The sequence below is a fragment of the Eptatretus burgeri genome, chromosome 3, assembly GCF_056783735.1.
Source record: "Eptatretus burgeri isolate ZD-2024b chromosome 3, Ebu_testis_v1, whole genome shotgun sequence".
Classification (NCBI taxonomy): Eukaryota; Metazoa; Chordata; class Myxini; order Myxiniformes; family Myxinidae; genus Eptatretus; species Eptatretus burgeri.
The window spans coordinates 145,533,520-145,560,044 of record NC_140963.1 but is presented as its reverse complement, the minus strand read 5'-3'; the positions used below and the strand labels follow the sequence as shown (position 1 = coordinate 145,560,044).

Genomic DNA, 26,525 nt, shown 5'->3' with positions numbered 1-26,525 from the left:
ATATATATGCGTCGATTGGTGGGGGACGGGGGGGGACATTTCCCCCCCACATTTTATCAAGGGGGGGGACAACATTTCGATTGTCCCCCCCCCCACTTTTTTCATTGAACGTAAGTTACGTAATGCAAAATGAGCTGCTCTATTACAACCAGGCCGAGATGCTCCTCAAATACAAGAATAAATTTTTAAATCTCTCTATAATTCCAGCAATCTCTGTGTGCATGTTTGTCTGTGGGCATGTTTGTCTGCGACCGCTGTTTCTCGACAGCCACTGGTCCGATCTACTTGAAACTTGCCAGGTATATTGCTGGGGACCCGAGGATGTGCCTTTTCAAGGTTTGAAATTAATCGGGCAAGTGGTTCCCAAGTTATGGTCTCCGTACTCGCAAGCCGTTCGCGTCTGCTTTGGCTTTGGGAGTTGGACCAAACCATTTCACGTAAATAGAGGGGGGGTGGGGTTTCCCAATACAGAGCCTCTCTGGATCTTTACTTGTTGCCAAAAACAACAAAAGAAAAAGAACCATTAGTTTTATTGGTCCATTATCGTTCTATTAAAGATGATAGGTTAACAATTCAACATTGAGAATCCGTGCTTCCCAAGCCATGGTCTCCCACCGGCCAAGCGTCCATAGCGACGTTGCTTTTTGATCCTTCGATGTTGGCTCTTCCTATCATTGCGAAGCAGAATTCGCCAAACGTTGGATTGTTCACCCACGAACAGGGAACGTGACCTGGACATTTTGAGGTATGTTGGGACGTTTTCGGACTTTGTATTGTCATTTTATGAGTGTTTAAAGAAATTGCGGCTTCATGGCCCGGAACGCCATGCCTCGGATAGTGTTAGGCCGCAACTTCTCGGGGCCCCTTTAGCGACCAAAATAGTTTATTTCACCTTTCTAACTTATATTGCCGGATGCCTGATATTATTACCTGCACGATGATGTGTGTGTTTAATTTTTGTGACTTTGCACCGTCGAGTTATAAGCCAATAAAATATTTCGCGATCTGGTCTGCTGATTGAGATGGTGGAGCTTGTGCAGGATGACGCGGTTTCACTCTACTGGCTCGCACAAACGAACGGAAAGATATTTTGTAATTTCGTTTTCATATTTTGCAGTCGATAACAGTGGCCTAAATCCCAACGTTGAAAACCAGGTGAAAATCGAAGGAAAGTGGGTATTTTGGCGACTAAATTAGCTTTGAATACTTGGGAAACATATAATAAAATGCGCTGATTCACTCACTTTTGCGGCGGTTAATGTAAGTAATTTTTTCATCAGTACTTGGACTTAGGGGAGGTATAGACCTACAAAACGAGAGGTATCATTCGGTCGTCGGACTTATGAGGATAAAATTATAGATTTTAAAAGGTTGCTGTTGAAAAATATGCAAAATTCACCAAAGCGGTTCGGACAAACGAACGGAAAATTATTTTTGAATTCTGTTCTTGGATTATACAGTGTCTATAGGGTAGTAATGAGATTACTTCGAAAATCCGATTAATAAAGGCTTAGGCTTAGTAGCATAGCCACGGCTTGCAATTTTTACTAGGAAAAATAACGTTCCGGAAGGAATTTCTCTTCTGCCATCATCCGAATAATTTTCCATTTGCATGAGGACAAAGACGAAGGATAAAGGATAGACCGAATAAAAATGCCCTGTTACGCAAAAATAACCCTTATAATTCACATGTCAAAATTTATTCAACTGAAATGTAATTCCCTTCTCGTTTCATAGAGGATATGGATATCAGAAAGTTTTTCGCGACAGCATCAAGTAGCACATACCCGCCCACTCTCCTGGAGCAATCAAGTTCCCAGAAAGAGGTGAACGATTCAAAGGAGAAGATAGCAGAAAAGGGTGCATGTGCGAGTACTCGGCCTAATTTCCCAGATCAGCCTTTTCAACCTCATGATGTCAGTTTTATCCCAGTCCAAATACTGCCAAACCGAAAGTTGAAGTTTCAACAACAGTGGCTCAAATATTTTCCGTGGCTTCATTTTGATCAGAGCATCGTGGTGTACTCTGTCACACCTGTACGGACGCTTCTCGTGAAAAACTTACCGAACTTGCCCGTTGTGCAGAAGTCGCATTTGTCTCAAAGGGCTTTCGGAACTGGAAAAGGGCTACAGAAAAATTCAGACAACACGAAAGATCAAACACACATAGGCTTGCCTCTGAAAATCTGAAATGTCGCAGAAGTCAACCTGGTGTCCATGTGCAGCTGAGCAGCAAACTGCTAGAAGAGCAAAGATCTGCACGGTCAGCACTTGTGAAGATTATCACCTCACTGCAATATTTAGCCCGACAAGGTTTTGCAATTCGTGGGAAGGATGCCTCTGAAGGGAATTTCAAAATGCTCTTACAGTTGCGGGCCGAGGATGATGGAAACCTCAAGACGTGGCTGTCAAGGAAGACGACGTTCACAAGTGGAGAAATTCAGAACGAAATTCTACAGTTTATGAGTCATGTCATCCTCAGAAATATCTGCAGTAACGTGAATGAAATGTCCACTCAGTTCGGACTCTTAACTGATGGAACACAAGATATTCAGGGTAATGAGCAGGAGTCGGTGTGTGTGCGCTATGTGACGGATTCCTTTGATGTTCAAGAAGATCTCATTGGCCTCTACCAAGTATCGTCAACAACAGGAGTATCACTTTGTAAGATGCTTCAGGATGTCCTAATTCGGTGTCAACTCCCTATTGAACACCTTAGAGCGCAGACTTACGATGAGGCAAGAAACATGTCCGGAAAGTACAAGGGCTGTCAAGCACAGCTAAAAAAAACTCCAACCGCTGGCCAATTATGTTCACTGTGGAGCTCATGTCACCCAACTCATTACATCCAAAGCCCTACAAACTGCACCGTTCATAAGAGACGCCCGTGATTATGTTCAGGTACTCAGCAACATCTACAACAACTCTGGAAAATTCAAGCATCTGTACTTGAATATCCACGCTGACGATGCTGACACTCCTTGCCCTCCACGCCTGAGGCCAATTTGCCCGACGTGTTGATTAACTCGTTCTCCTGCCGTGAAATCGATATTGGATAACTATGAAGCGGTACTGGATGCCCTTCAACAAGCAAGTGATGACTTTGGTACGAACACGGCATCGTGAGCCAACGGTATTCGAAGCTGTCTTTCATCAGGAAAGTGTGTTCTCGGTCTGTTTGCATCATTGCCCTTTCTCCAATCCCTTGAATACCTCAATAATGCACTTCAGGGTTCACAAGTTACCATCTCTGGTATGCTTACTGCTGCAAAGGTAACTGCACAGAATCTCCAATCTCTTTGTACCGACCAGATGTTTAAGGAGGTTTTCGAAGCAGCACAAAAGAAGCTCCAGCAGTGCCAACTAGATCCAGTGACCCTCCCTCGTAAGTGCAAGCTTCCGAAGAGACTTGATGGAGGCACGCAGGAATACACTGCCAATTCTGCAGAGGAGGTATACAGAGTTGAATTTTTCAGTCATCAACAGCGCATCCGAGAACTTGAACGAGTACTTCACATCAACTGACCTCATGGCGTATAGGGACTTGGGTGAAATGCTCCTGTCTGGGTCATTCAAAGCACAAATAGTCCGCAAATATCCCGAACAGTCAGATTTCCGAGAGCAAGAACTTGGCTTCTTTCGTAACCAGTTCAGTGGTTCATCTGTTGAGGATTACCGTAAGATATTTGTAGACATGGTGCCGGAAGTCCGTCGAATGTTCCCACAGGTAGAACGTTTGCTTAGACTTCTATTGGTTTCCCCAGCAAGTTCATGCAAAGCTGAACGGTCATTCAGCGCACTCAGACGTATGAAGACTTGGTTACGTTCCACAATGACCCAACAACGCCTCAACCATCCCATGATCTGTCATGTTCACCGAGATCGTCTGACTGCACTTGACCCCCAAGACATTGCTACAAAGTCTTTAACTGGATCGGCAGACAAGAGGGTTCATATGTTTGGCAAGTTTTAAGGTAAGTTGACCGTACTCGTGTAATATCAATTTGTATGTCAGTCTAGTTTTCAGTTTATGTTCAGTGAATCAGTTCAAGGGTCATGAGAAGGATGCTTGATAAACAATTCTTTATATATACAGTATATACAAGTCATCCCTCGCCATATCGCGGTTTACCTTTCGCGGTCTCACTGTATCGCGGATTTTTAACTCTTACATATCTAATTTTATATCGCGGACTTTTCGCTATATCACGGGATTTTGCGGTATAAATGTATTTTTATATTTTTATTATTTTAATTATTTTTATGGTAAAATAAGCATTTTCTTGCCTAAAAAATTAAAAAAACGTAAAATAAATAATAATAATTGAAACATTTTACAATTAATAAAATACTGTACATAGTGTATAGTGTACAGTAGAAGAGTAGACAGAGTCGTGCGTATGGAAAACGCAGATGCGACCGCTTCCACTTGCGCTAGTTTACCGACGTGAGATCGTACACGGCACGCTATTGGCTGATGGATGGGAGGCGACCAACCAGAGCATGCTGTTCTGTATCCTGGGTTCTGATTGTCTCAGCGACCGTAGCATCATTCTCTGCATCTCCCGCGCATAGCATGCATTCAGCATCTCGCCTTGTCCATTTCACATTGACGTGCGATCGCTACTCGTAGTGTTACTCTGCGGTGTTGTGTTTGTGTGAATTATCCGTGAAAGTTTTTAATTTATTTCAACCCCTACAATGCCGCCCAAACGTTCAAGTTGTAGTATCTTCAATGGCGAGTACCCATTAGAATTTTATATGTTGTTAAAATTACGCATGTTTAAGAGTATAGGAAGTGTTTATAAAAGTATGGGAAAGGTTAATAAGAATGTGGGGAGGGTCATAAAGCTTTAAAATATATATAAACTAGAGGGGGAGCACTCGGTAGAGTGCAAAACCTCCGCCGCCAATACTGCTAGGTCACTCAAGTGAACCTGATATCCTATTCATTCAATTTGACGTCAACAGTGCTCACAGAGTTATAGTTTGCAACTTTCCCTTTTACTTTTAACTTTTACATACTCAATTCATTTGTCATAACTCGCTAGATTCCTTGAGACAGAAATTGATTTTACGTGGGTATATCCACCTGAAGTTCCAAAATCAGCTGCAATTATAATTTTGGCATGTTTTTTTGTTGGAAATCACTTAAAACATGTGGAAATGCAAAAAAAAAAAAATCTAAATTTTGTTGAAAAAAAATTTGCAAAATTTTGGTTTTTTTTCTCTAACAATTTTTTTTTTTTGGGGTGGGGAGGAGGGTTGGAAATCACTTAAAACATGTAGAAATGCAAAAACAAAAATTCAAATATTTTTTCAAAATGGCCGCCATAGCGGCCATATGGGACTTTGGACCAAGTCCAAAATCTAATGGCATGATCCTTGGACCATACCTAATCCCCCCACCAAGTTTCGTCGAAATCCGTCGAGGAGGTTTTCCGTAATACTGTTTACAAACAAACAAACAAACAGACAGGGGTGAAAACAGTAACCTCCGTCCATCTTCGATGGCGGAGGTTAATAATAAAATAAACATATGGTCGCTACTTCGCGGATTTTCACTTATCGCGGGGGGGTTGGAACATAACCCCCGCGACAAAACGATTACTGTATATGTATATATGTATATATATATATATATGTATATGTATATATATGTATATGTATGTGTATATATATATATATATATATATATATATATATATATATATATTTCTTTGATGACACTTGAAACTTTGAAATGTGTATGATTAATGTTTAATTAATTTCGCTCCGTCTGCTTACATTTGATAAAAAGATGGTCGGTCAATAGATGGTCAGATAAATTTAAGGGATTTGTGTGATCACAAGGCAGCATGTCAACGAGCGTATAAAATCAAGAATTTGCAAGGATAGACTTGCAGTGTCCACGCCGGCATGAAGTGGGCTTCATGGTCTGGACATGCAATTTCCCCCCCCCTCCCCCCACTTTTCAAAAGCAATCGACGCCCATGCATTTATACCTTGTAGTATCAATATGTATTCACTCCGTGACTATTATTTCCTCTGCATGGGTTGTAATCAAAATGTACCTTTCTTTCACGATAGACAATGCGTTGTTCAGTCTTGAAATACACATTAAAATCCTCCCTTTCTTTGGGCGGTGTATAGGCTATAGGTGTATAAATTATTCGGATGATGGCAGAAGAGAAATTCCTTCCGGAACGTTATTTTTCCTAGTACCCCCAGCATGTCAGTGATGATGTAACTGTGGGAGTCTTCCTGTTTGAACCTCTGCCCTCATTGTTCTCTATTTTGTTCTGATGAAGGGTCAGACCTGAAACGACAGTTTTTCCTTTATTCAAGGCGGAACAACCACCATTTAAGGCAATATTTACCTGTACATGAGATTAGATGTACCTGTGCATCAGAGAGAGCTGATCTTATTGAAGGCTTTTCTATGGGGTATCATTATCAAGTAAGGAAGAGATGAAGGACCATTCCTTAAGTGAAAGGTCAGATAACAATACGTGATTGTTACCCCGCACACATGAAGCGAAAAGCGAGTTTAAGCAGTTGGTTCATGTCCGTCCGTCTATCTGTCTGTCTGTCTGCTTTATCATTTTATGACAGTCAGTTTATGAGTGAGGAACAATTTATTAATATTAAATGTTATATTTTGAACACTAATCGGAACATGAAGAGGAAGACAAGTTTGCCATTTTACCATACTCTGGCTCTGAATTTGTCCTGATTGCATGTGCGCGGAGAGAAGTGAGATAATATTTTACTCTGTTTGCCTGCCTGACAAACAAACAAAATTTAAAATCATTCCAAACAGGAAACTTGGTGTTTTTTAAGGATGTCATAATGGACATGTGCAACAGGCACGAATAACTCATTTAACGTGTTTGATAGGGAGATGTAATAGAAGCTCGAGAAAATGGTGGGAGAACTTGTAATTTTGTGATCGATACGCATTTCAACTTCTTTAAGCCTTCATTTAAATTGAACTATATATTTGAACACTGGAACACAAATCGCCTTCATTATGCATCTGAGAACCATGCAACATATCGATATATGGGACATTTTCACAAAAGCGGGTCAAGTAACGGTAAAGACTGTCCGAGAATTTTTATCAAGCATATATTACCCAGTACTCTGGATGCAGAACTGGAATTTTACCCTAGGTGTGTTTTGGAGTACATTCACAATTTTATTGCAGATTCTGGTAACATAGACTATACTAAACTCAAATCCGAGTGATGCCACTTTGTCACGCTTGAGCAATTTTTTTTAGGAGCAAAATTCAAAATGGCCACCATCAAAACCGTTTTTTGGCCGTAACTCTGCCAAAAATCGAGATATGAACCCGATTTCAGTGGCAAAACCCTATGTTTTGGGGGACAAGGAATACACTGATATGTTTAAATAAACCATATCATCCATATAAATAGTCCATATTGCAATATTGGTATATGAGATACCATATTTTGACTAAAATTGTAATAAATGATTGACCAATTGTTGAAGTTTAGACCTATAAAGCTTGAGCCAAATAATATCAAGGGAACATACGATGAAGACACTGAAAGGTTGCTGATGTGCTTTTATTGCGCTTTTATTGTGTTTATATATAGCTGTAGCACGGTTCCAATTCAGTTTCATGGTATAGCGAGAAAAGTGTTAAAAAATGATTTTTCACAGAGCAGTTTTTCCCCAGTACAGTTGTGACAAAAAATGGCTGCCATGAAGATCAATGAACTGTGTCAACAGATCAAGTAAGTTATATATGCTTGGATATTTTTAAAGAAACATGCAAAACTGTGTGTTAATTAACATTAATGTATTGTTATCAGTAGACTAATAAATTTTCTTTTGAAAACAAGACGTTTTTGTATCTTCATATCATGATTATTTTGATACCATAGCAACCGTTTGTGTTGATGATGTTTAAAGTACACAGGGTGGAGAGAATCACCTGGATGGGCTTGCGACCATTGTAACTGGAAGAATGAGTCCAAACATTGTCAACGCTGACATTTCTGTTGGCATAGGAGTCAAGTAGATGAAGGAGTATGAGGAGCAATGGCCAGGCAGCTTCAACAAGCCGCTCAGCAAACAAGTAGTCACGATGGCAGTGTCCCGAAAGCATATAAAGGTCGGACAAACACCTGTATATGACACGGGGCTCATATATTCAAGAGTGTTGGGCCTTCAGGCAGTGAGGGACATCAACCTGAAAGATATCCTGAAGTTTGAGCTCGCCCCAGTACCGCCTTCTATGTTTGAAGATAACGGTGACATGCGAATCACAAAATCGAAAGCAGTCTTGAAGCAGAAATTGCAGGTAGAGGTGTCTGGCAGAATGTTTCCAGCTGATGGAGCAATCATTGTAGATGGTTGTGCTATGCTGTGGGTGATTCAATGGCCATCAAAAGGAACAGTAGAGGACTAAGTGCAGAATCTTCTTTCTTATTTGAGAGATAAGCTGAAGATATGTGATACGTATTTGGTCTTTGACCGGTATTATGACAGCAGCATCAAGAAAGTCACGCGAACCGCTCGTGCAGGCAAAGATGCCAGTCGACCACACCAGCTGAATCTGACGACGCCACTCCCTGCACAAAATATCGTTTTGACAGTGACAGAGAGCAAAGTCCAGTTCATAAATATCATTTGCAGCTATATCAAAGACCATCCCGAAGCATTTTCTACCAACACAAAGCTCATATTAACTGGACCTAACCCAATACCTATGGAAATTGCAGAATACCAAGTAGTAGAGACGCCTGACCTAAGAACCACTCACAAAGAAGCCGATGTTATTATGGTACAACAAATGGTCCTTCTCGCCTCATCAGGAGTTCCGAGTATCCGGGTAATTTCAGACGACACAGATGTATTCATATTGCTGTTGCATTTTTACCAACTGAAGGAACTGGCATGCAACCTTGTGATGGCTGGTACAAGTCGTGACAGATCGTCTGTTGACATCAAGGCGACAGTGCAGAAGCATGCACATATTGTCACCCAAGTTCTGGCAGCACATGTGGTTTCTGGATCTGACACATTTTCCTACCTGTGGGGTATCGGAAAAGGCACAATTGTGAAACACCTCAAACATGGTCGTAAATTAAATTATCTTGGTGATCTTGATGCAGAATTACCAGATGTCATTTCTGAAGCAACTGCCTTCTTTGCTGCTTGTTATGGATCCCAGGAAACAGAAGACATGTCAGCTATTCGATTTGATGTCTGGTCTTCAAAGATGGCTAACAATAAGCTGACATCAGCACTCAAGTTAAAAACTCTACCACCAACCACTGTGGCTTTCATCCAACACGTTCTCAGGGCGCACTTGCAGGCAGCAATATGGCGGGCTGCATTAGATCCAGACCCACCATTGATCGATCCAACGAGTCATGGATGGTCACATGAAGAAGTGTCGAGCATGTTGCTCCCTGTGTCTCTGCCTCCGGATGTCATAGAGCTCCTGATAATGTTCTCAAGATGATTGGGTGTGGGTGCAGCTCAGTGCGACCCTGTGCAACGAATAGATGTAGTTGCTCTGCCGCCAGGCTCTCCTGTTCATTGTTCTGTGGCTGCCATGGTATGGAGGAATTTCAGAACGACCAAACAAAGTCTGTATCAGCAAGCGAAGCTGTGGAACTTGAGTGAACATTAGTTATTTGATTTATGCAGCTGTCTTGTATGTGAGATTAAGTGAAAGAAAGATTGAGTGAAAGCAGAATGAAAGAAGTTCATCAGCAACCAATCAGTGTATTTATAGTTGATAGCATGTACAGACCCCTTTTTGGATTTGAATTTGTGTAAAATTTGTGTAAACCTTGCTTTTTACGTTTATTTGGTTATGTGTTAATATAATTAATTATAGTTTGTAGTTACCTAATCATTGTATTACTCAACTGTACTGTTGGAAATAAAGATATACAATACAATACAATATACTGTTACAATACAATACAATATACTGTTTACCACTTAAATCAGGTTCATATAGATTTTGGGCATAGTTACAGCTGAAAATAGTTCGGTCGATATTTTTTCAGTCAAAATATGGTATCTGATATACCAATATTGCAATATGGACTATTTATATGGATGATATGATTTATTTAAACATATCAGTGTATTCCTTGACCCCCAAAACATAGGGTTTGCCACTGAAATCGGGTTCATATCTCGATTTTTGGCCGAGTTACGGCCAAAAAACGGTTTTGATGGCGGCCATTTTGAATTTTGCTCCTAAAAAAGATTGCTCAAGCGTGATCAAGTGGCATCACTCGGATTTGAGTTTAGTATAGTCTATGTTACCAGAATCTGCAATAAAATTGTGTATGTACTCCAAAACACTCTAGCCAATGGCTGCCAGACTACAGTCAGTGCAGAGGCCTTATAGTGATCCTGCGTTGCTGACATCATTTGAACATTTTTCTAGGCCTTATAAGGGGTTCAAGCACTATTTCGAGAATATCAAAGAAAGTTGATTTTTGAGTTTGTTCTTTACCGTTACCTGACCCACTTTTGTGAAAATGTCCCATATCGCAATAGAGAACATGGCATGTGAGAAAGTGCAGTAACAGGTGTGAATAAGAAGCTGCCAAATGGCTATGTCCATCCATGGTGATCAATAATGCCTCCATCTTCGAAACTGTGACTCAACATCATCTTATTACTGTGTAGAAGGCGATGTATAAGACTGCTTCAGTAGTGTTAAACTTCTGGATTCTTCTTTGTTAACAATCTTCAACACGTTGACTGCGAACCCTTATAGTATACATTTGCAAGCCAAGTATGTGTGTGCATTTGTGTTATTTTCACATTTTACCATTCTATGAGCAAATCTCAATTCATTTCTTATCCATTGCTGGGGAAAGCCCACATTATGAGAAAACTCCAAGCAGGCAGTGGGACAAGATTTTCAATTCCGTACGCCAGGAACGAGCTATCTGGTAGGACTATTCTTTAGCACTGAATCAACGTTTGTATTACGTCATTGCTCATGGCAGATTGTGTACTGAGTACCACGTGTTTTTTTTTCTTTTTTGATACTCGTCATTGCCATTCAAAATGGCATGTATGAATGCAGATGAAGTGGCAAAACTTCTCATCGAGACTGACGATGATGATGATCGTGATTATTACATCGATTTGTATTCACCCAATTGCCGGCAGATCATTTGTTGCGTTGTCTGGCATGGCAGCACATTGTGTTAATGATACAATAGCGTAATCTTTTCCACAAGAACACTTTTTAGTGGCAGAATCTGGTACACCCAGCACCATGAGTCAAATCAATCAGCAGTCAACGTGTTAAAATCATTGTTTTGTTCAAATTGAAGTATACACTTGAACACTGCGTGGAGTATTGTGTTGTATGAACTATCTCGTTACTTTTGTCTTTTGAAGCGGTCTTGGAAAAAGGTCACAATTGGTTATCTACATATGGATGTACACCTTAACATGGATTTTGACCAAGGTGGAAAACCCCTTGGAGAGGGGGGCAAATTAAGTTGCTACAACATCAATCATATGACCCTTAGCACTCCTGTCAAGTTTGGTTGAGATTGGACAAATAACAGCTAAATGTATCACAGTAAAAAAAACAAACAGACAGAAGCCAAATTGCAAATTGCGTCCGTGTACTCATTCCATATGACTAAACCTATGGAGGGTCTTCGCTATTCCTGCATAGGAAGTCTTGTTACTGAATAGGAAGTGTTGATAAATTGTCAGACAGACATCACAACCTTTAATATCAACTCAAACATTGCACATTCCATTTTAGTGTTATTTCTTGAATCTTCACACGCTCACGAGTCGAATGTTCTATTCTTCGCAATGTATTATAGCCGTGCCTAATGTCCTTATTTTCTTCCCCTGGTTCAGTGTTTAACCAAGGAGAGGAGGGAACTTCATGGTACATCATTCTCAAAGGTTCTGTCAATGTCGTCATCTATGGAAAGGTGAGACAATAACCCTTTGTGTTTTCTGCACATGGAAAGTACACTAAATACAAGTGATGATAAAAATAATTTATTTTACTCAGAATAGAGGAGAATCTAACAGGTTAAATGAACACGTGATTGCAAGTTGGTCTTACAGGCTTGCACCTTTTGCAGGGTGTTGTGTGCACACTACATGAAGGTGATGACTTTGGGAAGCTGGCCCTTGTCAATGATGCCCCACGTGCAGCCTCCATTGTGCTGCGAGAGGACAACTGTCATTTCCTTCGTGTGGACAAGGAGGACTTTAATCGAATCTTGAGAGTGAGCATTGCATACTTTATCACTTTATTCTGGTGTCATAGGTTCATGAGTGAGCTTGTGATTAGAACACATTCAGGACAATGGAATTTTTGCTGTATTTTGACTCATTTTCATTTTACCATCAGCGACAGAGTGGTCTGAGTGTGTCAATGTGGTGCCATTCCCAGAAACGGTTACATTCGGACAAGGCAACATGAATGTGATCAGACCATCCAGTATGATGCGTTTATCTGTATAAATGAAAACTTGTTCCTTGTCTTGTAGGCCAGCAGTAAACCTCGATAAAGGGCTATATTTTAGGAGTTTAATCAACCGGCTTGACACAAAGCTACAACAGGTCTCATATGAAAGATGGTGATCTCAGTAACACATTTAACCCTGTTGTCCTCATATTTTGGTGTGCGGTCCATGAAATATTCACATTTTAAGGATACACCCATCTGAATATTTGAACCATTTCAGAAAATCACATAATTTCCCATAAACTACAAGACAAAGAGCCCTCTTCCTACACGCTACCAAGTCATTGCTGGACGCCCAGTACCACAATGGACGAAATTCATGGCTCTATCATCAAACAAATCCACCTCGACACACTTCATCTCTAGTCACGTCACGCAACATGCACCAGCAGCAAAAGAACTTTCAAATCACCAAGAAAAGCGGATCTATTTGGCTGGTGGCTTCTCTGATGGTTGGCTTACTATACAGCATGCCTTTCATCTGCAGGAATGTGTCATGATGGTCAACTCGCATCAATGCAGGAAGAGGCAGATTCTTGGATATTTCTTCATGTGAAGCACGCCGATGATGAGTTCAGACGTAACAATGTGTGTGGGTCCATTGCAATCAAATCAGCAGACACTGATGTGCTTGTCATAGCAGTCCACTACTTTCCACAGTTGCGGGACACTGCCGAAATATGGATAGAGAAAAGAACATCAGCAGGATGCAAGCTTATCCTGGTCCATCAGATATGTTACAGCTTGCTTCCAGAAATGTGTACCCAGCTTCCTGCGTTTCATACCCTGACAGGATGTGACTCTGTATCAGCATTCTTCGGCTATGGTAAAAAGAAAGAATGGAAAGCTATGGAGACACTGCATCTTCAGAATAATGGTCCACACCTCAAAATCCTCGCCACTGACGATCTCCAGGAGGCAGTGGCTGCTTCAAGACATTTAGTCAGTGCCATGTATGATTCTCAAGGGAAATATATGGATGCACACCCAAATTTGAATGATCTTCGGGAGAAACTTGCAGCGACCAAAGATGTCCCAGTGCATAAGTTGCCTCCGTCCGAACCAGCTTTTCTCGAACATGTGAAGAGATCCGTTCACCAAACCCGAGTATGGATGAATGCCCACCTGGCAAATCCAGAAATTCCCACACCAGAGGGTCGTGGATGGTACAGAGGAAGAAGGTGTGCTGCATCCCACATTGTTTGATGGACCCACATCAGCGGAGATGTTAGATGGTCTTGTGTGTTCATGCCATGGTAGTGAACCATGTACCAACAGCTGCAGCTGCTCACAAGACAGTTTGCCTTGCACTAACGAGTGCATGTGTGCCACCAGTGACAGGCAGTGTGGCAACGAACCGTCACATGGTGACCAAAATGATACGGACAGTGATGGTTGAACATATCGAGGACACTCGCTCAAAATATATGTTTTAGTTCATTTCTCATAGAACAATGTGTATTGGTGTAACATATAGTTATCACATCACTTGTGCAAACTTCAGTCACTATATCGTATAATTTGCTCATAGAAATTTGTTTCAAAATATTCTCATTATATTGACATGGTAAACTGAACACATTAGACCATGTGGAGGTACTCCCTATTGCCTTCAGAAAATGATTTTCGTTGTGCAGATCACCAATCTGAATGAAATTTGGCATACTTAAAGAATTTTAGATGCTGAGTCCAAATCCACTTGTTTCCACATCGAGGATGTGACACAATTGGTCATTTTTGGCAATTAAAGATAAACCGAACATTAAAGCACGATTTTGACACAGAAATGAAGAATCAAGGTGAGACTGATATGTACATCAAAGAAAACTCTTGTGAGGTCTTAAAATGATACAATATGTTTGTTTATACAGAGCCCTATTCACTGTGATTAAAGATGTTTCTAATTAAAGGTCGTAAACCGAAGCAGTTACATATTTTTACCGGCCGAAAACGTCTGGACCGACCAGACAGGCCTTCGAGTTGACCAAGGCAACTTTTTGCTTAAAAGGCAGTCACACTGGCTATTAAAGGTAGTTAGATTGACTATTAAAGGTAGTTACATTGACTATTAAAGGCAGTTACAGCGCCTATTAAAGACAGTTACATTGGCTATTACGGATTAAATCAAAGACAAAGAGACTGCGCGACTCAGCCTGATGAAAAGTAGAACCGCCACAAGAGGATTACTGTCTTAGAACTCCAGTATTTCTTGCTCTGAAGCTGTTGCTGAACTAGGCTCTTGACTGCTGCTATTACAAAACTCAAGTCCACTGTTTCATGCTAACCAACCTGAATACTACTGTGTAGTACATTACCACAGCAAAAGCAGTGTGACACCTGCATTCACAGTTCGTCGTCGGAATCATCGTCAGTTCCGCTTTCATCATCCATAAGTTCCATTTCTGCATGGGTCTGTTCATCGTTGGTGCAGTTTTGACACCCACAGCACTTTGTGCAGGACAGTCCTTTTGACCGGCAAGAACACGGGTTGGTCTCTCATTTCATATTCTTGCAATTACATTTTGTCACCTCGAACAGTTCCTTCAGCGCTGGTGGTTTGCTCAGCCAGTGAACAGTCAGTGCTCCATTGCGTTCCACCCATCCGTGAAATGTAGGAGAAGGGGCTTCTATAAACCTCTCAGTCACACGGTGGTGGATCGCAGACTGATAGTTCACTCTTTTGCAATGCAGCATCAGAGCGTCGCTTGTAGGCGGCAACTTCTGTTCTCCCAGCGACTGGCTGCAGAATAGCTTGAAGCGAGCCTCATCCACACTCTTCATGGTCGGCTGATTGTACATGGCGCAGACGAATTGTTCCAGGTCGTGAATGATATTCTGATCTAGCGTGAATTCTCGACCAATACTCCCGAAACAGGTGACGAGATGGGGACCCTTCATAATCAAGTGAAATGGCCTTGTTTTGCCCTTACCGTGGAATGCACTGGTGGTATCACTTCCCGTGAAATTGTGCATACTTATCAACGCAATGCAGACAGAACTTTCCAGGGCATTACTCAGCTTCCTAATCTCAACGACGATAATGTCCTTGAGACTTCCTGTGACCAGATGGAAATTTCGTGCCCAAATTGACTTTGAGTGAGCCAACGCCAACACAAACGCATCGATGTCGAAACTCTCTATGCGCACCGACTCTTCATTCTGTCCCGCGTGAGTGGCATGTAGCAGGAGCTTCGTGTCAGCTTCCTCATGGTCACATTCAAGTTCAGGTACTGATGACACAGTCATGACACCATTCGATGCCTCGATTTTCTCACATTTGCCGGCATGATTGACGAACAACAGCATGTCGCCCAGTTTTGATGGAGAGATGTTTCTTGTCCACGATTCGACGATTAACTCTATCAACGCCTCCTTGTTGGCTCCGCCCAGGAGATAATTGGTCCACTATTTTGGAAGGGCTTGATCACGTCCGTAGATGGTTTGCACCTGAAGATCACCCGCCCTGCCCGCTCGTCTGGCATGCTCCAGGCACTTGATGCTGATACTTGGGTAAGTTGCAAACACCACGTCCAGTCTCGAAGATTGGTTATGTCGTGCTTTGGCCACTACGATGTTCAGCACCATCTCTTCCAGTTTGCCGAAAGTGTTAGGCAGTGAACCAGCCTTTATCGCCTGAATAACGGCCATTCCATCCACAATTGTTGCACCTTGAATAGGCTGAGTGTCCACACGGCAATCGGGCCACAGTTTCAGTGTATGGTTGCTGAGTTTGGCTTTGTCCGTCTTAGCAATTGAACCATCACCGGATGCCAGTGGGAAAGATATGTTCGCCAGTGGGTACGCGAGCAGATCGTGGAGTGATACATTACTATTCTCGCCAATCAACAGCAGTCGTGTGAAAATACGACGTCAATTCGCAATTTCAACCTTCGGCGTCTGCTGGTGGGGAGTCGCCGACTTGCCTCGCGCCTTCGAAATCGGACTGAAGAATGAGACCTCACCCGAGAGAAGCCGATCATGCATGAATTGCATGACAGCATTCTCTCCCTTGACATACGCGTTCATCAAGTCTGCGGAAGTGGCTGGTGGTGTGATGACACCTGAACTAATATTGACGAGTTCAAGGTGAGCGCCGGAGAAAGGGTTAATCATTTGAAGTACTGTGTCCATCACTTGTACCACCGCTGCTTCGTTCTTCTTTGAGCTCGACACATCCAAATCCTTTCTCGTTCGGGGCTCGTCGTGGATACCCGCCATGGACTCTCATAACCTTGCGATTTCCGCACGTGCTGGTCGGGACAGGATCCACTTCTACACAGCTGTTCTTTTCTGAGTCTAAACAATGATGCCTCCACTGGTCTTGCTGTCCCTATTTAAAGTCTGCTCTATGATCTGATCACACGCAACACTACTAAATCCATAATGAGTATGCCGTTGGGCAGTCCCTTTGCCATCCATGCACGCTTGATAGGTGTATTTGTGGGAGTGCTCTCGCCCGGCCATTTCCAGCCAGTAAACGGGTAAGTACCTTGCATAGTTTAGGTGATCATACGCAAAGTACCAGGGCATTGACGCTCTCGTGATTGCAAGATGTTTCAGCCAGTTCGAAGTGCTAGCTCCACCATTTCCAAGTAGGGCCATGTCATGTCCACACTTTGGTGTTTGTTCAGGTCATCCCTCACCATGAGTGCTCCCGAGTATAGAACATGTAAATTGAGGTCTGAGTCACCCTGCTTGTGGACCCTGGCTGGCTTCATCCTCTGTAGTTGACTCTGTTTCTGTTGTTGAGCTACTGTCTACAACAGCAGCCTGAGCAATGGAACCAATATCAATGTCCTTCATGTACACCACTTCGCTCTCATACATTTTTGGTAGACGATAGAAAATCATATCTGGGTACCGTTCGTGCAGTCTTTTCTTCAGTCTTGTTGCCTGGTAGTTGGCCTTATCCTGACCTTCACATACTCTGAGTAGGTCATTGAACATCTTACACAACTTCTTCATATGTATAGATTGCTTTCCATCAATGAGTCTTACCTGGATTACTTTATCACAGAAAATGTCAAATGTTGAGTCATAGTTCACTTTCTGAGTTTGGAGTTTACTTTCACTCTGTCTGTGGTATGTGTCATTCACATACTCGTAATAACATTTACAGTGATAACAAACTGCCAGCGCCACACAGTCTTTATCCTTTATAGTTGTCATTATTCTCGCATCACGTTTATCTCTCCTCTGCTCAGCAGTTTCCCTCAGCTTTCCTCCATCCTGTGTTTCTGCCAGGGACAACTGATCACATTGAGATTTTCCTTTGACACGGATGATTTTGTCTTTTTTTCTGGCATATGATACAAATTCTTGGCAGTACACCAGCTTATTTGCCAGCCACCCTTTCTACAGAGGTTCTGAGGGATTTTCTACGTATTTTGTGGTACGAGTGCCCCTCTTCTTCTAGTCCGCCCACCACCTCACTGGCTCTAGCAGAAACTGCAGTCGTGCTGGCTTCTGATTTCCTTTTCCTGGCTTCTTCCTACACGCAAAACGACGCATAGTAGAACCGGTGACAGCCGGCATCCGCAGGAGGATCAGTCATTGGCAGCAGTTTCATTATTTGATCAGCAAACGGCATTTGTTGATAGTTTCACTATCTGCAGCATCGCACCAAGCCTTCTCACACTCGCATACCTTATGTCAACTCTTATCAGTGAATTGCGTCACTTTCTCCTCATCCTCTGCACCCAAGTGTATGAAACAACACATATTTGGTTGTTGAAAGACCAAAAATCACTCAAAATCACACGACAACCATGGGCGCCGCCATCTTGATTTGTTGTTTCCTGGTCATTTCCTCCACGATTAGAAGCATGCCACGCCCGTTCACGGCGGTAATTTCAAATGGTAATAACTGTCGGTGTGTCAACTTGTGCACATGGAAACAAGTAGGAATTTCAATGGTGTGTTCTCATGAATGTACAGGGTGAATTTCGTTTCGATTGGTGATCTGCACAACAAAACTGAACGAACCCACCCATCTCCACATGACCTACATATAAAATAAAGAAAAAATATGACAATTGGCAGATGTTTGTTTCTGTAGTTAATGATTTTCGAAGTTAGCGGTCCAGAAATTACGTCTTTTTTTCTATTAAAAGCACTCAAATGTACATATATTTATCTAGATGTATTCCATTAAGTAACTAGTAGTATTCCCCTGTTCATTCTGCACATTTCAATACTAATCATGTAAAAATAGGGTGCATTGCTTTGTAATTACGGCTAATTCACTGATTTTCGGAAATGGTCAAAATTTTCTAATGGGGGTATCCTTCAGGTGTGAATATTTAATGGGCCGCACACCAAAAAATGAGAACAACAGGGCAAAATGAGTTACTGAGATCCCCATCTTTCATATGAGACCTCTTGTAGCTTTGTGTCAAGCCGGTTGATTAAGTACCAAAAAATCTGACCTATACCGCTGGCCTATTGTGTTCAGGAAGGAAAACAAAAAATCCAGCAATCTTTTTCTCTAAGATGACGATGTTATCCTCTTCAATTCTAGTTAAAGGTTCGGTATCTGGAAAGTCGACACCAGAGGGCTCTGTCTAATGATTTTGTGGGCAATTTTAAGTCCAAAATGCTCAATATTCCAAAGAAAAGGGCCAAGCAGATTCATCCATTTGGTCTGCAGCCTGTGGCTGCTGGTTTGCATCATTGCTGCTGATGCCGTGCCCCCTGCTGGTTAGGGCAGGAATTTGTAACTTGTTCAGGGTGCCGGCAAATACTCACTTACTTTTCGTGAAGGACATCATAGGAACTTTAACGTCTATCAACTATTTCCAATCATCAATTTGGTTTCAGACCAGGTCACTCTACCCTGGATATGCTGCTACTGCTCTCCCATCAATGGATGGAGGTCCTCAATGCCAGACAGGAAATCCGAGCGGTATCCCTGGACATATCACGTGCTTTTGACACAGTCTGGCACCCTGCCCTACTCACCAAACTCTCTTCCCATGGTATTCAAGGCCATCTCCACTCATGGCTCACAGACTTCCTCTCCTGTCGCAGTCAACGTGTGGCCCTAAATGGAGTTCTTTCATCCCCTCTTCCTGTGCAGGCTGGAGTTCCTCAAGGTAGCGTTCTGGGCCCTGTTCTTTTTCTGGTTTTCATCAATGATCTCTCGGACTCTCTGGAAAATCCTCTATTTCTCTTTGCCGACGACTCCACCCTCTGCCGTACCATCTGTCATCCCTCAGACCGGCAAGCAGCAGCTTCTTCGCTCACTGCAGATCTGGATAAAATCACAAACTGGTCCAACACGTGGAACATGTCTTTCAATCCACACAAATCTCACACTCTCACTATGTCTCTTCGAAAGGACCGTTTACAAAACCCCCCATCCACTTTCTCAACAATCCTCTGGAAGAAGTCTTTTCTTTCAAGCTTCTGGGTCTCACTATCTGCCATGACCTTTCCTGGGAAAGTCACATTTCCAACCTTGCCTCAAAAGCCAGTCGCCGACTGGGAATCCTCCGTCGTGCAAAGTCCTTCCTCGGCCCTCTTGAGCTCCTGACTACTTACAAAGCTTTTGTCCGTAGCCTGATGGAGTACTGCTCTCCCCTCTGGGCTGGTGCTCCTGCCTCCCACCTTTCTCGACTTCACGCTGTCGAAACCAGGGCTTTTAAGATCATTGGCATCTCCCGCAATGAAGCTGAGTCTTTGGGCCTCTCACTCAATCACCGCAGGTTGGTCGGTGGTCTTTCTGTCTTCTACCGACTCCTCTCCAGCCTTGCCCCCCTGCTCTCTCTGCGATTTGTCCCAACCACATTTCCACAGGGCGCTCAAGGTCCGCCAACAACCCCCTTCTGGTAAAACTACCAAAATCACGAATCACTGCTCATCTTCACTCTTTCATTCCTCTTTTTTCCCGCCTTTGGAATAAACTTCCTCACTCTATTCTTTCCCATTCTTCCCTCCAGGCTTTCAAAACAGCTGTTCACCACCACCTCTTATCTTCCCCCATCCAAATCCTCGATCTTTTCTACCCCCGATAATCCACCCAAGCCCACTTCCTTCAATTCTCCTGCTTTCCTTCCTGAAAGTCCCTGTAATGTCCATCTTCTCCTCGCCATGTTCCCCGTCCCATCCCCATCCCTCTCCCTTCCACAGTTCACCTGTGTCTGTTCCCCAATGTTTTGTCCCTTCCACTCCCACCCCTCTTGTCTCATGCCTCCTTGCTGTGAGTTGTGTGTTAGCTCTCATACGAGCCTCGACCAAGGTATACAAAAAAAAAAATAAAAAAATAAAAAAAAAAAACTAATGCTGGCAGATGGGACACCCATTTAACGTCCATCTGAGGGATGGCACGCACATTGATGAATCGTCCAGCTTGTGAAACACCAGGATGACAGTTTATAGCTGGGTCGAGATTCAAACCCAGGCTAGAGAGCTTCGAGGCAAGTGTGCATACCTGTAAGGACAAGGCCATCCTTCCAGCCCTACTGAGCAGGTTAAAATGATATTGTGTAAGGTCCTTCCTTTTGAAGGTTTTGAGTGAACACGAAAATTTCATACTGTTTCCCCTACTTTGGAGTTAACATGGCTTTTTCCACAAAATGGAGGTCCCTTTCCCACCTGCACCACGTCCAATATCTCATTCATGTTGATTTTCTGTTTTTTTATTCTAAAAATCCAAATCCATTGGGACCATACTCTAAACAGAGCATTGGTGCTCCATGGCTATTGGGCACAATCCTGCACAGGTGACACAGGTTACTCAAATCACTCAATTATCCCAGTAAGCTGGTACTCATTTTCCCGACCTTTGAAGGATGCCTAACGATGCTCTGAAGGATGACAGGCTGAGTTGACCCCACCTGGTATTGATTCAACAACCAAGCAGGAGTTGAACTCAGGACCTAAGGATCTCAATCCCACCACCCGAGCCATTAAGCCAACACCAGGCTTCTTTTTTATTATTATGCAGTGTTATTCTAATGTTTTAGGATATACGAACCATTTTCCAATTTCTACATGAATGTCGAGTTAAACATTAATTATAGAGTTTTCAAAAATGCACTCCAGAGGTTAGTCGGTAAATATTGAGAAATAAATCCCTTTTATTTTTGCACGCAAAATCTCAGCCCATGGAAGAATGAGGAAATCGAGGGTAAAGGCAAGGACATGTACTGGCAGTGGGGCAGTGGGACCACAGTTGGAAACACAAGCAAGGGTAAGAATGAGCAATAAAAGATGAGGGAGGACGGAAGAAACAAATGGGTTTCAAATATGAGAAACAGGTTCCAGATACAATCTGGCCTCCTCTTCAATCGTGGTTAGAGGCATATCATTAACCAGTATATCAGCCAAAAGGCGTCAGTCACGAAATGGCTAGAACAGTGATGTGTTGCCCACATTAAGGGCAAAACCAATCTTTGGCATTGCTTTTCATCAGCATGGTGACAGAATTTGACGTTAAAATCTTTGCATTGCGAGAAGCCCTTCTGTGTTTGCAATCATGACGTCATCATGACCGTGTAATCATGACATTTATCCTCATTTGAGAACTTCAATAATCACATTCGTAAAGAATTCCGACTGCTTAAAGCAATGGTGATGCTTCCACTTCCGGTTGTTCGCACGCGGCTGTATAAGCTCCTCGGCCAGAACAAGACAAGTGCTTTTTGTGTGTTTTGCGTATTTTGTTATCGTCATTTGTTTCAGGAGCTGTGGGACTCTAAACGTGTCGTGTTAGTTATTGAAGAAGCGGGGGGGGGGGGGGCTTTGTGTTAAGTTTAGCATTTAAGTCAGTTGAGGCCTTGGGAGTATGGGGGTGAAAAAGGGTATAAATAGAGACTGTAGGAGAAAGGAAGAGAAGTACATAAAATGTGATAGATTCTCAATGTGGGCCACAAGAATAGGGGAAGCAGAGGGTACTCAATGTTGTAGGAAGTGTGAAGAAATAGCCCACTTGAGGAAAGTTATTACGAGGTTGAAAGAATGGATAGATAACTTGCAGCAAGTAGCAGAATGTGAGAAATTTGTAGATTATAGTTGGTTATGGTTGTGGAGTGAGGTTGCTGAGGACATTGTAAGTGGTGATGGTGCAGTGGGAGCTGGCAGTGTTGATGGTGTAGTGAGAGCAGACAGTGTTGATGGTGTAGTGGTAGCAGGCAGTGGTGATGTTGCAGCGAGAGCTAGCAGTGTTGATGGTGAAGTGGGAGCTGGCAGTGTTGATGTGGGAACCGGGAGCAACCAGTGGTGATGTTGCAGCGGGAGCTGGCAGTGTTGATGTGGGAACCGGGAGCAACCAGTGGTGATGTTGCAGCGGGAGCTGGCAGTGTTGATGGTTAAGTGGGAGCACGCAGTGGTGAGGTTGCACCAGGGGCAGTGAGGGGTCCATTTTCTTCCAGTAATACTATAAATACGGCCTGGAGACCAAACCTGCCAGGCACAACTGGAGCCAAGCCAGCTAGAGACAAACACTGCTTGGACACATCTGGAGACAAACTCACATCCGGAGCCAAACGCCACCCGGACATGTCCAGAGCGAAACGCCGCCCGGACATGTCCGGAGCGAAACGCCGCCCGGACATGTCCGGAGCGAAACGCCGCCCGGACAGGTCCGGAGCGAAACGCCGCCCGGACAGGTCCGGAGCGAAACGCCGCCCGGACAGGTCCGGAGCGAAACGCCGCCCGGACAGGTCCGGAGCGAAACGCCACCCGGACACGTCCGGAGCGAAACGCCGCCCGGACACGTCCGGAGCGAAACGCCGCCCGGACACGTCCGGAGCGAAACGCCGCCCGGACACGTCCGGAGCAAAACGCCGCCCGGACACGTCCGGAGCAAAACGCCACCCGGACATGTCCGGAGCGAAACCTCACCCGGACACGTCCGGAGCGAAACGTCGTCCGGAACGAAACGTCGCCCGGACACGTCCTGTGCGAAACGTCGCCCGGACACGTCCTGAGCGAAACGCCGCCCGGACACGTCCTGAGCCAAACGCCGCCCGGACACGTCCTGAGCCAAACGCCGCCCGGACACGTCCTGAGCCAAACGCCGCCCGGACACGTCCTGAGCCAAACGCCGCCCGGACACGTCCTGAGCCAAACGCCGCCCGGACACGTCCTGAGCCAAACGCCGCCCGGACGCGTCCGGAGATAAACGCCGCCCGGACGCGTCCGGAGCCAAACGCCACCCGGACACATCCATAGACAAACTCCTGTCCGGACATAAACACCGTCCAGACATAACCATTAACACCGTCCAGATTAGGGTGGTCCTAACTGGTACACCTAAACCAAAAAGAGAACTTTATCAAGGTGCTTTTTCCTAAAATGGTTCGTATTAATAAGAAAAGTATTGGTACCAAATATGGTTCATCTATGGCTTTATTAACCACTGTCACACAGGGTGTGAAAAATAGTGTTCCAGTCTCTGAATCCATGAATTATAGCATTGTGGCTGTTCGACAGTCAAATGCAAAATGAAACAAGAATCCTTCCTATTGAGTTGCTGCACTCCTAAAAATATTGCTTCTGCAGTGAAGAGGTTTATATTAACCTCAAAAAGATCACCAAGCTGAGATATAAATCCACAACTCTGTACAGTTCAGTCACAGTTTGACGTCATGGCACAAAACAACAGGGGTCGTGTGACAGTGGTAAAATCTGTTGAAATCAAATGAAACTTCGCTCAATTTTTTTTCTTCCCAAGTGGAACCAAAATATAAAAAAGCACATTTGAAAAGTTGAAGTTTGTATTTTAGGACCACCCTAGTCCAGATATATATCTTCTTCTTCTTCTTCTTTCGGCTGCTCCCGTTAGGGGTCGCCACAGCGGATCATCCATATGATCCGCATAGTGATTTGGCACATGTTTTACGCCGGATGCCCTTCCTGACGCAACCCTGGTCGCCTCTTACGACACAGGGATATGGTACACCTATTTTAACCGGGGTATACACCGGCCCAGTATACTGGTACTCATTTTGCCGACCTCGGAAGGATGACAGGCTGAGTCAACCCCCTGGAGTATTAATTCAGTGGCCCAACGGGGCTTGAACTCAGGACCTTTTGGATCCCAAGCCGCTGCCCTAACCACTGCGCCAACACCATATATATATATATATATATATATATATATATATATATATATATATATATATATATATATATATATATATATATATATATATATATATATATATATATATATATATATATATATATATATATATATATATATATATATATATATATATATATATATATATATATATATATATATATATATATATATATATATATATATATATATATAGATATATATAGATATATATAGATATATATAGATATATATAGATATATATATAGATATATATAGATATATATAGATATATATATAGATATATATAGATATATATATATATATATATATATATATATATATATATATATATATATATATATATATATATATATATATATATATATATATATATATGAAACTCCTGCGATAAACGGGGGATGACTGTATATATATATATGGATGAGAGAGTAGCTGAGGAGTTTGCGAACAGGCTGAGTGGACACTTGGGGGGTCCTGAAGAGTTGTGGAGCGCCTTCAAGACCACCGTCCTTGATGTTGCCGGTGGATGCCTTGGAGCTCACCGCAGGGCAAAGAAGAATTTTGTCTCTCAAGGGACACTGGATACCATTGACCAGAGTCGCAGGGCCAGGCTGAATGGCAGAGCTGAGCTGTTCAGGGAGCTGAGGCGTAAAACTGTACGTGCACTGAGGGTGGACAAGGAGGCCTATGTGCGAGGAATCTGTGAGGGGGTAGAGCATCACCTGTGGACAGGTGATTCTCGTCCCGCTTACAGGGGAATTCGCGCATTACGTTCATCCAAGCCCATCCCTCGGAGCACTGCAGTTCGAGCAGAGAGTGGTAGGCTCTTGACAGAGGAGTCTGAAGTGAAGGCCCGCTGGGCCGCTTACTTTGAGCGGTTGTACCAGGCTGATCCCCCAGCTATCGAGTTGGACGTCAAGGGTGTTACAATCCCTGTTGCTGACCCTCGAATCAACTGTGGTCCACCTTCGCTTGTGGAAACACGGGCTGCGGTGAACCGGTTGAAACGGGGCAAAGCTCCAGGGATCTGTGGCATCCATGCCGAACTTCTCAAGGCTGGTGGAAATGCTACACTCGTGTCATTGCATGCAGTTTTGTGCTCTGCCTGAAACACAGGCATCATCCCAACTGACTGGAAGAGGGGCCTTGTTGTCCCTCTCTGGAAAGGGAAGGGTGATCGCCAAGACTGCAACAACTACCGAGGGGTGACGCTGCTCTCAGTGCTGGGCAAGGTCTTTGGTCGGATAATTCTTGATAGGGTTCGCCACCATCTGCTTGAGCACCAGCGTCCAGAGCAGTCAGGCTTTACACCAGAGGTCAACGATTGACCGTATCCTTGCACTTCGTGTCCTCACCGAACGCAGACGAGAGTTTCGGCAGGGGCTGCTTGCAGCCTATGTTGATCTCTGTAAAGCGTTCGATTCAGTGAATCGGGATGTCCTCTGGAGGATTCTTGGTCTTCGTGGGGTGCCACCAAAACTGATCGATCTGATGTCTGAAATCTACTCTGGTACTGAGAGTGCTGTGAAGTGTGGTGGTACCATCTCTGACTTATTTCCAGTTGTTACTGGAGTTCGTCAGGGGTGTGTACTGGCCCCCACACTTTTCAGCACTTGTATGGACTGGATTTTTGAGAGGATGTCGGAGAGATCAAGTTGCGGTGCATCGTTTGGGAATGTCAAGATCTCGGACCTTGATTTTGCAGAGGATGCAGTCATCTTTGCGGAGACTTTAGACATCCTCTTGGGGGCCCTCGAGGTGCTGAATGTGGAGTCGGAGCCGTTGGGATTACGGGTTTCTTGGGTCAAAACTAAGATCCAGGCTTTCGGTGACATCTTGGATGCTGCTGTCCTGTCTGTGTCTGTTTGTGGTGAGGATGTTGAGGTCGTGGAGAGATTTCCTTACCCTGGCAGTG

General features: G+C 43.5%; 1 protein-coding gene across 19 annotated transcripts in view; it reads left to right on the top strand.

The window, feature by feature from the left end:
* The window catches only part of RAPGEF4 (Rap guanine nucleotide exchange factor 4), a 342,806-nt gene that overhangs the window by 176,958 nt on the left and 139,323 nt on the right, over positions 1–26,525 (top strand). For all 19 annotated transcript variants that reach the window (XM_085876078.1, XM_085876076.1, XM_085876077.1 and 16 more), the window contains 2 exons: positions 11,898–11,974; positions 12,131–12,277. In XM_085876078.1, the coding sequence (XP_085732204.1) occupies positions 11,898–11,974; positions 12,131–12,277 (224 nt within the window). The remainder of the gene's footprint in view (positions 1–11,897; positions 11,975–12,130; positions 12,278–26,525) is intronic.